Genomic DNA, 16,734 nt, shown 5'->3' on the forward strand with positions numbered 1-16,734 from the left:
AAGAATCTTCTAGAAACCTCTGAGGAACTTAGTGAGACTTTCAAGGATCTTAGTGAGAATGCCAAAAAAAATGGAAAAAGACCAGTCAGAGATTAAACATACACTGACTGAAATAAAGAATAAGATTCAGGGATTCAATAGTAGACTAGAGGATCCTGAGAATCAAATCAATGATTTGAAATACAAGGAAGCAAAAAACACCCAACAAGAAGAGCAAAAAGAAAAAAGAATCCAAAAATACGAAGATAGTGTAAGGAGCCTCTGGGACAACTTCAAGTGTACCAACATCTGAATTATGGGGGTGCCAGAAGAAGAGAGAGAGCAAGATACTGAAAACCTATTTGAAGAAATAATGACAGAAAACTTCCCCTACCTGGTGAAAGAAATAGACTTACAAGTTCAGGAAGCACAGAGAACCCCAAACAAGAGAATCCAAAGAGGCCCACACCAAGACACATCATAATTAAAATGCCAAGAGCAAAAGACAAAGAGAGATCCTAAAAGCAGCAAGAGAAAGACAGTCAGTTACCCTACAAGGGGAGTACCCCATATGACTGTCAGCTGATTTCTCAAACAGAAACTTTGCAGGCCAGAAGGGAATGGCAAGAAATATTCAAAGTGATGAATGCCAAGAACCTACAACTAAGATTGCTCTACCCAGCAAAGCTATCATTTAGAATTAAAGGTCAGATAAAGAGCTTCACAGACAAGAAAAAGCTAAAGGAGTTCATCAGCACCAAACCAGTATTATATGAAATGCTGAAGGGTATTCTTTAAGAAGAGAAAGAAAAAGAAAAAGGTAAAGATAAAAAATAGGAACAATGAAGTGACAACAAATAAATATCTATCAACAATTGAATCTAAAAATCAAATGAATAAAAAATCTGATGAACAGAATAAACTGGTGAATGGAATAGGATCAGGCGCATAGAAATGGAACAGACTGACAATTCTTAGAGGGAAGGGGGTGTGGGGGGATGCGGGAAGAGATTAGATAAAGATCTTATATGCATGTATGCATTACCTATGGACACAGAAAATAGGGTGGCGAGGGCCTGGAGTGGGGTGGGAACCGGGTGGAGGGGAGCTATGGGGGGCGGGGGAGAGATGGACATCTGTAATAATCTCAACAATAAAGATTGATTTTTTAAAATACCAAAAAAAATTCAGTGTAACAAAAAGAAGACAAACTGGCAGGGGGAGTATTTCAAACTAAAACCAAAAACAAATGGGTGAAAGTAAATATATAAAGAGCCTCTACAAATAAATAAGAAAAATACCAACAAAAACTCTAATAACTTATACACGTACTTAAAGATGCCCATCTTCACTTGTAATAAGATAAAAGCAAATGAAAACCACACTTAGAGGCCATTGTTCCCCTTCCATATCAACAAAGATAAAAAAAAAGTTTGAAACCCATACTGCATTGACAGAGTTAATAAGAAAAAAGACACTCTTACATATGGCTGACGGGACTGCAAATGGTTTAGTCTCTGTAGGAGGCAACTAGCAAAATTAGAAATGTATTAAGAGCAGTCTATGTGAGAGGAAAAGACTTGAAACAACATAGAAGTCCTTCAAGGGATACTGGCAAATAGAACAGGATGCAGAGGTAAAAAGAATGGAGAGCTTTCACGTATGGGTATCAAAAGATTACACCACCTGCATAAATATCGTGCTATAAGTCCTATTGTTTGCTTCCATTTCTCTAGAAGCTGCTTCGGAAGATAGTTCTAGTTACCTCATGGTGTCTACTGCAGAGTAGACACACAATTACTATTTGGTGAAAGTAAATAAGTTAATGCATGAAGGAAATAAATGGATGAAGGAACACACTTGGGTACTTGGCCTATCCTCTAAGCTCAATATCAGCTCCTTTTATATGTGGATACACTGGGGCTGAGTCCTGGCTGTTCAAGACTAATGAATTTTCTAGGTTCACTTATTCATATTCCTCAAGAAAAAAAAACATTCAAAGGATCATTTTGTTTCTAACCTTCCCTCAAAATCTCTCCATGGCTTAAGGGGAAAAACTCAATTGCTTTATTCTGGCCACTGCATTTTCCATAACTAGGAAAGCAAAGGAGGCGGCCTTGACAGGACCATCTCCCACTTCTCTTGTGCATGAACTCCCTACTCTCTCACCTGCTACTCTTGGCATGAAAATCTTCATCACAACCATCACCATGACAACCACAACCATCACCACTTAATGAACATCTATGATGTGCCGGACCATGCTCCACACTCAATGTGCATCCTGGTCACAAGCTCATGAGGAATGAGGTATAACACAATTGTCTCCAACTTACAAATACAGGGACAGGCTTGTATGGACACATGTGGGTGTGTGTCCAACAGGACGCAGCTATAATGTACTGTTTCTTAGGATGGAGTTTATTTCATTTTCTATACGTATTGTTCTGATGATGGATAGCTATTTGCATAACCTGGACTACAAGTGTAATACTAATATAAAGCAATAACAGGTCTAGGATAGATGACACATGCACCATCCAAGAGCAGTGCTTCTTTATCTGCTCAGGAATCCCTAAAAAGCCCCTGCTTTGCATGTCGAGGTGGCAGAAGAGCACCCACACTCACCAAAGTGATAGGACACCTATGTGCCAATTGCCCGGAGAGTGTTTCTCACCAGGGCCCACTCATCGCAGGTTATCAGAAGATTCCCAGCTATTCATTATTATACCCAACTCATTCTCTCCACGGCAATTATCTGTGAGCAACATATCCTGCTGTCCTTGGAACCATCAAACTGACATATGATTAAATAACAGAGGGCCGCGAAGTTAAATTTAAAACCACTCTCTTACACTTCAACTCACACATCACATCAAGATCTGTCCGGCCATGGGAATATTCTAGCTGACCCACGGAGGGGCTACTCCGTTACTTCACATCCCCCTCTGAGAAAGGTGATGGTCACGTTCTCAAAACTTTCTAAAGATGCTTTCCAGGAACTGAAGTAAAATTTTGCGAAAAACAATTCCCTGTGTGAAGTCCTGCCCTCGCGTCACATGAAAATATCTTAAGAGTTGCTTATGTTCACCGTTGTGTCTTCACAATTACGTGTGGGATCTCACAAAAGAAGGGGAAAAAACCAGTGTATTTATTCAGCACACTGAGAATCACAAGCCTTTCAATTTCCATTGTTAAGAGTTACAGTAAAGCATAAGTTATTGCACACTCAGATATATTCAGAAATACCAATAAGAATATGCTTATGTTAATAATGTTACCAGTTAGAAACAAACTGCAAGAGAAGGTCAGTGGGCAAGCTGCAGGTCAAACACGAGGCTCACTGCCGCTGGACTCAAATAGCAGCAATCGTGGTTCTTCAAGGGGAAATTTGTTCTCATTCCCTGATTTACTCTATAGTTCTAGAATTAATGCTTTTCTACAAAAATAATTCTGCACAACCCCTTTTATTTTTGCAGAGGCTACATTAGGAAAAACAACATTTTTCATCCCCAATAAATTAGTTGCACCCCAAGCAAAAGCAGTCATTTTTCCCCTTTGTATTCTATTCTATTTTTCACCCATAGAGTATTCATTGAGTTTGGCATAAATTAAGAAAGAGTGGCAAATATTAAAATCATCAGAATTCCTTACAAAGAAAATCTCCAAAGCCTTTATTAGATATATTAACAACACAGTATTTTCTTTAGAGAAACATACACAGTACCCACTCGTTTTTAAATAGGCACCCAAAATGTAGGCTTCTCAAAAATGCAACCTTACTCAGTGTGAAAATTCCACACACCTTCACCCAACGCTGAAGCAAGTCCCAGCCACCAGTTGGATAGGTTTCCCTACAACGTGAGCTGGTATTGTGGCTAATGAAGTGATAGAATTCACATTTCATAAGAAAAGCCATATAAAGGAAATAAGATATTATTTTTCTAGAAAGTGATTTATAATAATACTGAGAAACTATTTTTTTTAAATTCCTTCCCCTTCTCAACATTTACAGAAAAGGCTAACATATCTTGAGAGATTTACTATTTGCTGATATTCATCCACATGGTAGTACCAACAAAAAGCCAGGAGTACGGGAGGAAGCGGGGTGGGAGGGGGGTTGGAAAACCACAAAATGGTTAATTCCACCAACGTGGCATCTCTTAGTCAGGAGCCAGGTCTTTATTAAGCCAACCTGCCACTATCTCTTAATTGAGATGCTGTTGTTCTTACTGTTGTCATTGTTTTAACAGATTTGCAAATTGAGAATGGCCTTTCTCATCTCTGATGTACTTCAGAAACATACTGCATCACAAAGCATTTCAGCTACAATTGTGTTCCTTCATCTTCCTCACCGTCCTAGGGCAGCGGTCGCCAACTGGTGGTCCGTGGACCACTGGTGGTCCATGAGGTCTGAAAGGTTGGCGACCGCTGTCCTAGAGGTGTGGATAGAGCATCAGAGCACCAAATCCAGCGAAGACCAAACAGCCGAAATAATACAGGGCACAGAGCCCTAGTTCTACAAACTGGAGCTGCCTCAGCGAAATGTCAGCCATGGCAAGTCCCACCAAGGCCAGGTCAGAAAGGTGCAAGAACCAAGCCCTGGCTACACCTCAAAGGTTCAAAACCATGTCTAAATATAGAACCCACTTTATGTTTGCAGGAGCTGTAAATCAGGGAAAACAACTTTTTTCCATCCCCAATAAAATATTTGCACCCAAAGCAAAATCAACTGATTTCTGGCTTTCTACCAGTTCTGCTTGGGCATAAAATTTTCTGACACTTCACCAGAAATGTCAGCGTTAGTATAAGGCAGCTTTAAAGAGGGAAATGATTGTCTGACCTGTGGATAACCCCTCAATCCCAACAGGAAAAAGGAGTTTTCAAAAACACCTGAAACCCCGTTTTTCCAGTTATTAGTATAAATGGGAAAAACTATTTTTCTTAGTGGCCAAATCCTTCCTTATAGGAAGTGTTGGTCTTTGAATTCAGTGAGGGGAGAGGCCATGTCTTTTTACTGCGATATTCCCAAAGCCCAGCACAGACCCCGCCATGGAGAAGGATTTCAGTGCAGAATCGGGAAAGGAGGGGAAGGAAGGGAGGGAGAGAGAGGAAAGGAAGGAAGGAGGTAGCACAGGAGAGAGGGAGAGAAGTAAGGAGGGAAGCAGGAAGGGGGAGAGGAAGGAAGGAAAGGAAGAGAGAGTGGGAGAAATGGGTAACTTCAGCAGGATTTTCCCTCTCCTTTTACTTGGGATTTGTTTTTCTTGAATTTTCAAGCATCCAGCTTGATAGAAAACCAATCATATCTTTTCTTAAGGCTTCCCCTCTGGAGCAAAAAAAAAAAAGATGTCCAGGGGAGTGAGCTCGGCCTCCAGAAAGAACCCACCAACAAAGTTCAGTGGGGACCCAATCAAGGTGGCAGGAGTGAGAGGAGCTCATGCAGGGACCTTTCTTCAACAGTTTTTTTCAACAACATTCAGGAGTATGACTGGCCACTCCAGTGGGTGGCACACATGCATCAAGCTAGAGACCCATCCAAATTCAAGGAGGCAGCGTCTACTAGGGAGAAGATACATTAATTAACCATCTCAATTTGAGAGAGGGTATGACAGCAGGAAAAGGGGCCAGAGAGCACGGAAGGGAGAGATTGCTTCTGCAGGGGGCGGGGGGGGGGGTGGTTCAGAGAAGGCTTGGTGTTGGAGTGACACCTGAGCTGGCCCTGGAGGGGCAGGATCTGGGTACAAGAGACCAGCTCTGGCCCTTGCCAATTTTGCTCAGTGGGTTGAACATCAGCCCAGAGACTGAAAGGTTGGGGGTTCAATACCAGTCAAGGGCACGTACCTCTACCTCGGTTGCAGGCTCATCCCCACCCCAGTCAGGGCATTTTGGGGGCATGTGTGGGAGGCAACCTAATCGATGTGTCTCTTTCACATCGGTATTTCTCTCTGTCTCTTCTTCCTCCCTTCCACTCTCTCTAAAAAAAAAAAAACACACAGGGAAAAAAATATCCTCAGGGGAGAATTATCAACAGCAGCAACAAAGAGAGACCAGCTCAGGCTGGGAGGTGGGTTGGGGACAGGCATGAATATCACGGTATCTCCACAAAGTGCCTCATGAGATGGAGTCTATGAACACATACTTGGGAAATGCAGACTTGAGCACACGGCACAGGCCTTATCAGAGACTTTACTATGCAACTGGGGCTGAAGTGGCAAAATATTCAATCCCTATATCAGGAAGGATGGCTTTAGGGGGGATCCCCAACACCTTCACTTATACACTGTACTAATTTGAGCAAAATATTTAGCTTTTATGAATTCATTTCCTCTTCTCTAATATGGAAGAAATGACATTCCCGCCTCATGCAGTTGTCATGAGAAGCAAATGCTACATAAGAAGTGATGAGTTCAGTGCTGGCCCTTAGCTCAGGCTCATTGTAATGACTGCTGCTGCCACGGCTGCTCTTTCTATCAGCAGCCGCATCAGTGTGCATCGTGAACACAAAACAGGATGCAACATGCAGCATTTCTTCACCATCTCCATCAACTTGCCAGCAGCTAGTTTTTGGAAATGCCAGGCCAGCAGGTAGGGCTCAGCCTAGCACACAGTAGGTGCTCACTCCAAACTTGTGGAGGGAATGGGGCCAAAAAAAGACCCTGGGAAGAGCAAATCCCTGGGCAAGATGGTTTTCATTACTTCCTTGGGCAGCAGGCCTCTGAGGTCCGGGAGGAGTGACTTCATCTTTTGCTGGAAGAATGAGGGATTGAGAGCGCAGGGCTCAGCTTTGGGGAAGCATCACAAAGAGTTTATTTTGGTAGAAGTGTTTGAAGTGACTCTGTAACAATGAGCTCATGCCTGCTGCCAGGTGCCAGCCGTCAGCCGGAGCCTGCTCGCCGGGGGGATGCGCCAGGCCCATCAGACACGTGCACTGCGGATCCCATAAGACTGGCTCCAGGGACAGCCCCGTGCTCTCTGAGAGGGGATACTGAGGCACAAACAGGAAGCAGCTGGCCCAGCACCCAGAGCACACTGCAGGCCAAGAGAGCCCTGGAGAGGCCTGAGCCTTCTGGTTTTACTTGCTTGATTCTCTGACAGGATTTTGAATGGATTCCCAAAGGATACTTTTTCTTCTTCTTTTCCTTTTTTTTTGTCAAGTGCTGCATACATTTATCTAGATAACTTCATTGTCATAAGCCGCACACTAATCTCACAAGGAGTTCCTAGAAATGAGAACATGTCACACACACCCTCCCCCGAGCACAGGCAGGAGCCGTTCAGCCTCTCGGGTTTCCCCCTCGCTGTGCGGAAGGGGTGGCTGGACCGCGGTGCAGTTTCCGCAGCGAGAACCTATGCAGGGTGAGAATATGTCATTTGCATTTTACCACGCCTGATACTTAATAGCTGTCCACCCGAATTGAAGCGTGAGCGTCTACATAGAATTTGAAAAGGAAATGAGGCCATTTCCAAAAGTGGTTGGAGGGGAGATTTTCCCATGGAGCCCACTGCACACAGAAAAGATCCGGGAGGTAGTGAAGTTTTCAAACTTCAGATTGGGCGAGAGGGAGGTACCAGGCAGACTACAAACTTCTACGGTAAGAGAGATCAGACTTCAGTTTTTAAATATATGATGAATGTATACACACATACACACACACACACACATACACACAAACATCTCTGTATGTATGCACACACAAATATATGGATGGATCTCAGTTGTGAGCCATGTAGAGAAAGCACATGGGCTAGCGATGCTGTATTCACCCCTTGTTACACTTCGTTTTACTTTAACTGGTAAACCTGGAAGTGGTTGGAAGGAAAGCATAGCTAACCCTGGAAACTTGTCAAAGCTCAAAAATGCTTCCAAGACTCCACAGACTTTTTGGTTTCCAGGAGAGTGGGGCTGGCCAGGTTCTCCCTCCACTAAAAATAAAACGAGAGGCTGTTTACAAGGGTTGTACCTTTTCTCCAGCATGTGCATTTGGGTCAGGAGGTTAAATGATATCGAAATTATCTGAATCTTGATTCTCCCACTACATACAGTCCCCCAAAGGGGATTGGCTGAACCCTTCACCAAACCCACTCGGCACACCTGGCCCCTGGTTCGGAGAACCCCGTAACCTACAAACCACTCGGGCTCTAACCCTGCATCCTGTCTTCTGAGAGTCAGAGTTCATTCCCCACGAAATAGGAAAGAGCTAAACACCGTGAAGTACAGTTGCTGGAGGAAAAAAGGAAAACAACCACAGCAGAACGCCTATGGACACATCTCCAGGCCCAGGCAGGGAGCCTAATCTGTTACAGCGAAAGGGGTCCCCGGTCTCCAGGGCCTCAATATCAACAGGTGCAGACTAGGGTAGCGAAGGGAAGGCAAAGGAGAAAGAAAACAAAAAAGACAGGCAAGGAGGAAAGCGTAGAGCTTCGTTACATGAGCAGATCCAAACTTGGAGGCAAGGTTTGGATAGCACGTGGCCAAGCCGCTCCTTCCCCACCACAGTGTGATGTCTGTTTCTGCACAGAGAGGCACAGAAAGGGACCCAACAGTCATTGGGTTTCTGGTGAGAACCGCTCTGCAGGGCTGTGCTTTTAGTCTCTGTTTAGATCTCCGTGTGGGGGACTATGGAGACCCGGGTTCCTTCAGTGTGACTTTGTTCAAGGCAGTTTCTGGGGACCACCCCATGTGGCAGGTGGGAATAGCAGAGGAGGGGGTTCATTTGCAAGGATTACAGGGCACAGGGCACAGGGGTTGGGAGCAGGCAACAGGACTGGTACGTGGGCAGGAGGCCTCGTTCTGAAATCGTTTGCTGCTGGTGTAAATGCATTGGTCTGGTGGCTTTGGTGATGAGCAGTGGACAGGATATAAAGAGGTGCATTTGGGGGAGAATGGAGAAGAAAATAGTATAGCTTGCCTTTCAAAAGAGCAACTACATCGGCTATCAACTTAATGTGACTCCTTTTTTTAAAGTAAGGTCTAGGTAGCACAAATCATACTATGAGCATCTTTTAGTAAACTCATCGATTCAATGATAAAGAAATCACTAGATAATTCTACATAGTATCAAAAAGAGAAGTCTTGCCACATTTAAAGGTGAACCAATTACTGACCTGGGCCCTCTTTCTTAGAGGAACCAAACCTGGGATGTGTGTTCAAACAAAATGTCCATTTTGCATCTTAATATTAGGGTACACACAGTCCACACTGAATCTCGTTTTACATTTGGGCCCATATGCTATTCCGTAGGTAATTAAAGTATGTCTTATAGCTAATAAAAAGAAAGCTAAAAATTTAAAAACCAAAACAATGACAGGAAATAACATGTGTGTACAATATGTTACAAACATACTGATAATTTTCCAAAGTGACTTTAAAAAAAGTATTATAAATCTTTCAAAACACAGTGATTTATTAAGCGAAAAGTCTCAATGGTTTGCACTATTAAATCTGGCTTTTAAGTTGCTGTGTCACGGGCACATCTTTTGTTCTATTCTCCGAGGTTAAATTTAGCATCCTGCGTTTGTTTTTTTCCATGGCTCCATGTTTTATCACCATGCAGTCAATTTTACACTAGGGAGTTTTCCTGAGGATTCCTCTTATTGATTTTATAATCCAGGAACAGAATGTATCAAATAATCCAACAGTGATTTATTTCCATCTTCTTCTTCGCCTTTTCCCACTTATATAGCCTTCTCGTAAAATAAACCTTCCCTGGGCATGGGATGAAAAAAAAATGTGGTGGCCTGAGCAAAACCATCTCAGAAATGTGTTTGTTAAACAAGTGCAAGCAGTAAATTGAGCTTAGGAGGGAAAGGCGGTTAGAAGAAAAACTGAAAGTACTAACCTGAAAGTCAAGCTGATTGGAGCAAGGGTGAAAGCAGCAATTTGGAGGATAAGCAGAAAGAAAAAGGGATAGCAAAAGAGAATAAAAGGAAGGAAATGCATTAGTTTAAACATACAGCCAACAGATGTTATATTAGCAGGTTTTATAACCAAGTGAAGGACAATAAAGCAACTTTTATCAAGATATTAACCCCCCCCCCCAAAAAAAGCTGTGGGCACACACCATAAGCTGTTATACTAAATATTATACCTAGGACACAGGTACCTGCTCTCACACCCACAGTCACCACAGGCACTGACGTGAGCCAGAGGTGTGCTCTGGCAACCAGTGGCAGAGTTTGCTCTTTTCTGGAGGAATATTTTAAAAAGTTCCTATCTGTGTGCATATACAATTCTCATTATTTAATAAAATGAAATGGAAATTACTGAGGTATTAGAGTGGGCGGTAAGCACTGATGTCAGAAAAGATTTTATTTGAACCAGTAAGTCGGATGGTTATATCCTATGAGATATTTTTCCTTCCTCCCTAAAAATAAAAAAGGAGCCGAGCAATTTGGCTTTCTGTTCAAAGGTTTCCATCTGAGATGCTCACAGAGCACTGCACCTCACGATGATCAAAGACGCCACGAGGAAGGCTTCTGGTGAGGGGCCCATCAGCCTCCCCAGGAAGGACAGAGTCCCTTCCAAAGCTGAAAGTACTTTTGTTCAGTTGTGAAAACGAGAATCGTACTTCATCACTGACAATATATATCCACACGCTTGACCGCTTATTTGTACAAAAATATTTAACGTGCCCTTCTAATCAGTCAGAACAATAAAATCTCTAATGTCAAGCAAACTTTAAAAGGAAAAAATAGCATGACCCCCTTCAGACTACCTCAGGAGCACACAGTGGGTGTTCATTTTGTTAACCTGTAAAATACCATCGGCAAAAAGCAAAGTGGATTTACCAGCTCTCTATTCAGTGGGACCCCACCATTCTCTACTACTAAGAAGTAGCTTTAAGCATTTGCACAGGAAGAAAAAACAAAACAAATCCTCAGGAGAAAGCTTAAACAAGAACATCTCCCGTGAAAACAGCATTGACTGTCATGATAAACATGAAGGAGAAAAATTCAAGATTAAGCACATGGTGAAAGCATCGATCTGGTAATTCCTGTAACTGAAATCCCCCTGCAGAGTGTACTGTAATTATGAACGCACAACTCCTCAAACATAAGAGATGGGTCAGGCCATGGTCAGTGTGGGGACGTTGGGGATGCTGGCCCCAGCTGCTGTTTCAAATTCTTCTGGATCAGAGGTGTATCAGGCTGAGATTCATGGTCAATCTGTAGGGAATGCTAAACTGAAATAGCAAGCCAACATTTAAGATTTAGTTGATTTTTCTAAGGGTTCCTACTTTTCATCAAATTCTCAAAGGATCCATGCTATCCATGACCTTCCCCCAAAGGCTGTTAGGGATGGTGTAAAACCACCTGCCGCTTATTTTAAAGAAAGTTCTGCAAATATAATAACAAACATAAATGGAAATTACTTAGGAAGATGAGTTTATACCAAAACAAATAGAACTGGTATCGTTTCTTCCACGTACCAGGAGATTTCTAAACACACTATCATAGTTAAAAATAAACAAATAAAGCTTAAGTTTACATTTTGTGAAAAGAGTTCTGAAAGGAATCAAAGAAAGTATGTCAGCACATTATTAAACAAATTCAGGAGAAAAAATCATAGCTTCTCAACCCTAGATAAGGCACTTGTGGGCACCTAAAATGATGCCTCAATGTCCAAACACCAGGTGGCATTGGTCCCGACCCAGATAATGGAGTGCCGCCTGGGCTTCTGTTCTGATGCTCTGTCTTAGGAGTGGAACCAAGGGAGCCAGCCTCCTCTCCACAGTAGGGAGGGATGGTGACTGATGGCTTGACTGGGGCAATCCCTGTCCTTGAGACAAATACCAGCAAAGCCCCTAACATATTTAAGATAATTACATGAAAGGGCACCTGCCTGATTCCTTCCCATGGGTCAGCTGCTTGTTTGGCAGACTCTGTTCACCTCTCTCCTTCCCCAAGGCACCAAACGATTAATTTCGAAACTAAAACTGCAAGACCCTGATGGGCACCAATACAGAAAGGCTATCTATTTCACTGTCTCTAATGTTCAATTAGCTACTCCATTGTATAGCCTACATGATATCTAGCATTGGTGATTGAATAAGGACCTCAATTCTCAGGGACTTGCTCAAGGCCTCCCAACCACCCTGCGCCAAACTTCCCCAGAGCAGCCTGCGGTCCCAGGCAGCAGCTCCCTGCTAGAAGCATCGGGATCAAGAGCCCGGCTTATGGCAGAACTGCACATGGGGACCACACTGGCGCAATATGCACTTTGAAAGGCAAAATCTTTAGTGGCTGATGGAAAACATCACTCACGTGGAATTTAAGAGGTAGAGGCATCCATGTAAGTGCCGGGCATGCGTTATTTGGAACATATACATTATAGAGAAAATAAAAAGTGGGAAGATTAACGAAACAGAAAGCAAGCAGGGATTGCCCTCGGAGCGAGAAGCAGGCCAGTGTCAGAGTCGTTGAGCTATTCCTAACCCCATGCCTCTTGCTGCACACGACTGAAGTTCTGGGATATTTTAGAAACTAGCTGCCTTGAAAAGGAGGCCTTTTCACTCTGGTAGGTCACATTACAGACCAGAGACCACAAATTTATTTCAAGTTCAATTTCTTGGTTTTCAAAATCACAAACTTAATTGCAAACACTCCTCCGTGACTCCAAAATGGAGATATATGTCACATTGCTAAGAAATCCTTAGTTCCCAACATTATGAGGTATGAATTTGGCAGCCTAAGCCAGCAAATGGAGACACTGCCCCATGTGAACAGGGCTGCCTGACGAGACGAGGAAGATGCGTGGCTGGGATTTACACGTAGCCCTTACAGCAGCAGATAAGGCTCCAGAGAGACAGGCCAAGGCTGTGCTCTCCTTTTCCCAAGATGTTTCCCCTCTTGATCTCCACCCCCAAACTCCTCAGGGGCCTGGGCTGAGGCTGGGGCTCAGACATTTCCCAGACTGTGCTCTGCTGCTGGACCCAAGACACAGGCAGGCAGAGAGCTGGGACGGAGTCAAGTCCCAGCACACGTTTTATGAATTACAGTGCCTGGGAGGCATCAGCTTTAAGGAGAGGCAAAGGCAGAGATAAAGAAAATGTGCAGAAAGTACATAAAGATAAATGCCTGTAAAATCACTGTTGTCTTAATGCATTCCATATTGAGGAAATAAAAATGTGAAGACTCTTGATGATTTAATGGCCAGAGCGTCCAGCTAAGACCTGTTTGTCCACCACACGATGATGCTTTTTTATGCAAATATTTATAGTAGCTGATCCTGATTTTCAATTACAGTTCTGGAGAGCTGGTTTGGGGCAGAAAAATGCTTTCTAAATGTGGGGCACATCAGTTTCCCTCATGAAAGCTAATAAAGATGAGGCAGACCTCCCGTGTCCCAGCTGCGGTGCCTCTCTGCTGGCTGAGTGACTATTTGGTGCTACACACAGTCAGTCACTCATGTGTCAGACCTGGGTTCAAATCTAGCCTTTGATTCTTATAAACTCTGCCATCTTGAGGAAATTAATTAATTTGTATAAAGTCATAGTTTTCTCATCTAGAAAATGGGGATGCATTGTGGGTAAGATGTAGTGGTATGCAGTATTGCAGGTCAAATGCTTAGAAGAGTGTCTTATACACGATTAGCGTAACCTATTATTGAGATTCCAATTACTATTATAAATTAATATCATCAGTATAACTATCTAAGGCATCTTCCCAATGGAGCTCTGCTTCCCAGAGCGGTGGACGAGGGGTCCGGAGACCTACAGTACAATGATGTCCCTCTGACCACCGGGCCAATCCAGAGTCTGTTCAACCTGCCAGGGCCTTGGGTTGGTCCTAAAACGTAGTTCCAAAATAGCCATGTAGACTTATCTAAAATTAACAGTGTTCTTAAGAACCAGTAAACTGGCAGAACATTTCCAAATTTTAAAATTAAAATAAAGTCCTTTAAAAATTTTTTAATTTGTACACTTAACTCAGGAAAATAAAGTTTTGGTTTAATTGCTACAATTGGTCTCATTCAATCAAAATCAGATTATTACCAGACTAATGCTAAGATTTTTAAATGGTTATTAGTTGATTTTAAGTTTGAATATATTTAATACTATATTTGAAAATGTCAAAATTTTATTGAGAACTAATCTGTCCATTTAATACCAAGCCAGGTAATATTGAGAATTTATTGAACATTCAGCTTTTCATAATGATATAACCGTCCCATCTTACACTGGGAATTGGTACCTACAAAGGATGGCACTTCTACTTATTTATTTATTAGTTTGTTTGTTTGTTTGTTTATTTATTTATTTATTTATTTATTTATTTATTTTTGTTTATCCTCATCTGAGAACATTTTTCCATTGATTTTTTGGGGGAGAGTAGAAGAGAGAGGGAAAGACAGAGAGAAACATCCATGTGAGAGAAACACATCAATTGGTTGCCTCCGGCACGAGCCCCAACCAGGGCCCGGGCCGGGGAAGAGCCTGCAACTAAGGTACATGCCCTTAACCAGAACTGAACCCGGGACCCTTTGTTTCGCAGGCTGGTGCTCTATCCACTGAGCCAAACTGTCTAGGGAGATACATTTTAATAGGTTATTAGAGACACACTTCTAACAAGATCCAAGGTCACACAGCTGGCATGAAGCTGAGGCAAAATCTGAACCCAGGTCTTTCTGTTGCTAAAGCCTGTGATCTTTCCACACCCCATAGAGAGTTATTCTGCATTTATCCTCAAGTCTGTTGGGCCCGCACGGGTGTCTTGGTCAGAGCTGGCAAACACTCACGGATTTATTCAAAATTGGCTGATCTCTTCCATATGCACTGAATCTAGGAAAGACAAATTCTTCCTTATTACTGAACCAATAAGGAATCCTGAAAGTTATGGAGTTACGTAAAATTATTCAGAAATTCTTTCCTTATATGAAATACAGGAAAAAGCACTGATGGAAAGCTTATTTTTACAGTCCTTGCTATACATACATACAATATGGACATGATTTATCTAAAAATCTAAATACTCTGGAACCCTGATATAACCTTCTTTGTTTTTAGACAGAATTTGCTATCAAGTAGGCCTGCCTTAGACCCTCTTCAAACGTATTTATTTACCAAATGTCATAAGGTCCTCTTAAAAGATAAACCCCAAGATGAACTTAACATTGTGTGCCAAGAAACACTGGAACTCCTTTCCTTTCTCCAATCTTGAATGAATTCCCAACTACCATATAATCTTCCATATTCTTTGCTTGAGACAAACCTAAACCACAAATGTTTGTCTTTGATGGAGAAAAAAAACAACAACTGAGGTTTCAGGTAGTCAAAGCCTTAATTTCTTACACACTTTGCTGGCATCAATGCCAGACCACTATTTTCTTAAACACTTCAGAAGTACATAAGTCATCAAAAGATAAGCCAAATGCCTTCTGAGTAGCCCAGAGAAACCCAACATCATCCTAAATAATGTTGGTGCTACACCCAGGCCATATTCATCAGACGTAACTTGTTTCTGACTTGAAATATGAATGTGCATTCTAAAGCCACGGTGCCCTGAGATGGTAACTAAGCAATAGATGCTCTCTCGCTGTGGGCAATTCACAACATGACTGCAACATTTACCTCTCAAGTTCCGCGATCTTCTTGTCCTTGTCATTCTTTTCATTCTCCACCTCCTTGAGGATCTCCAGCAACCTGTCGACTTCAGCTTGGGCCTTGCCACACTCATCGCGATAGTAAGATGCCTCTTTATCAAGCTGTTTTATTCGGTCTGCAAACTCGGGGTTCATCCTGGAGTCATCTTCAATATTATGAGCCTTCAATATTATATTTTTAAAGAATGGAGTTAAGACAACAATTTAGAACAAGAGATAGTGAAGTCACCAATGGCCCAGAAATTAACTATGGAGAACAAAATAATAATCACCAAGAATTATGGGTATACTGTCAGTTGAAAGGCAAAACGGGAAAATCGCACACGTCAGCTATCTTAGAACAACGCTGATTTTAAATTATATTACAGTTTCAATGGAGAGTTTTTTTTTATTGTTGATATATTATTCCATTAAACATAGCTACTTTTTGCTTTTTTGCCCACCAAACATCTCAGGGGAGGTGGGGGTAGAGACTGCGATGCTACCTGGTCATTTGTCAAGCAGAACTAAAACTATTATCTCATATTCTAGAAAATGATTCATACCAACAGTTTCCTTTCCAATACAGAGAAACCGAGATAAAACAATATTAAACCACCAAGGGCATATGCAAAGCCAGATAGCATAGAAGAGACTGGCTTCCTGATCACTGAGCACTTCATCCCATGAAGTAACAGCAGAAGATGCAGTTTGAACGGAAGACTTGGACGTGAGGAAGGGCTTTCCAGCTAACAGCCATACCCATAAATTCTTGCTCTATTGATTAAACTTAACCTGAACCAGGAGGAGGAGGAGCTAGTTCATGAACAAGCACACAGACGAGAATCGCAAACACATGCATGGGTGGGTGGCAGCTTTACACACGAGAACAGACACGGCAACAACACAGCAACAACACTGCAGAATAATTTGCAGCCAAAGTATTTGTGGTTTTGTGTGTGTGAGACTGTGTTATGGCTTTTTTTTCCCAAAATAAACTTTTGGCTGAAATATTCCCGGACAGATGGAAATAACACTGCACTGCGATGTTTTGCCTACCCCTTGTTTCCCATCATTCCTAATTGGCTTCTTCAAAGAGCAGGCAGGGAAAAAACAAGTTGTTTAACAACAGTGCACAGTCAACATAGAAAGTCATCTATGCATGTATCTCCAAC

General features: G+C 42.3%; 1 protein-coding gene across 2 annotated transcripts in view; it reads right to left on the reverse strand.

Annotated features, from left to right (window-relative positions):
- The window catches only part of ERC2 (ELKS/RAB6-interacting/CAST family member 2), an 869,271-nt gene that overhangs the window by 442,812 nt on the left and 409,725 nt on the right, over positions 1 to 16,734 (reverse strand). For both annotated transcript variants that reach the window (XR_002829807.1, XM_006090859.2), the window contains exons 11-12: positions 15,549 to 15,742; positions 9,819 to 9,830 (exon numbers count right to left, since the gene is read on the reverse strand). Coding sequence is in view for 1 of the 2 variants with exons in the window: in XM_006090859.2 (XP_006090921.1) it covers positions 9,819 to 9,830; positions 15,549 to 15,742 (206 nt within the window). In the remaining variant the exon portion in view is untranslated. The remainder of the gene's footprint in view (positions 1 to 9,818; positions 9,831 to 15,548; positions 15,743 to 16,734) is intronic.

Source organism: Myotis lucifugus, unplaced genomic scaffold (assembly GCF_000147115.1).
Source record: "Myotis lucifugus unplaced genomic scaffold, Myoluc2.0 scaffold_83, whole genome shotgun sequence".
NCBI classification, from domain to species: Eukaryota; Metazoa; Chordata; class Mammalia; order Chiroptera; family Vespertilionidae; genus Myotis; species Myotis lucifugus.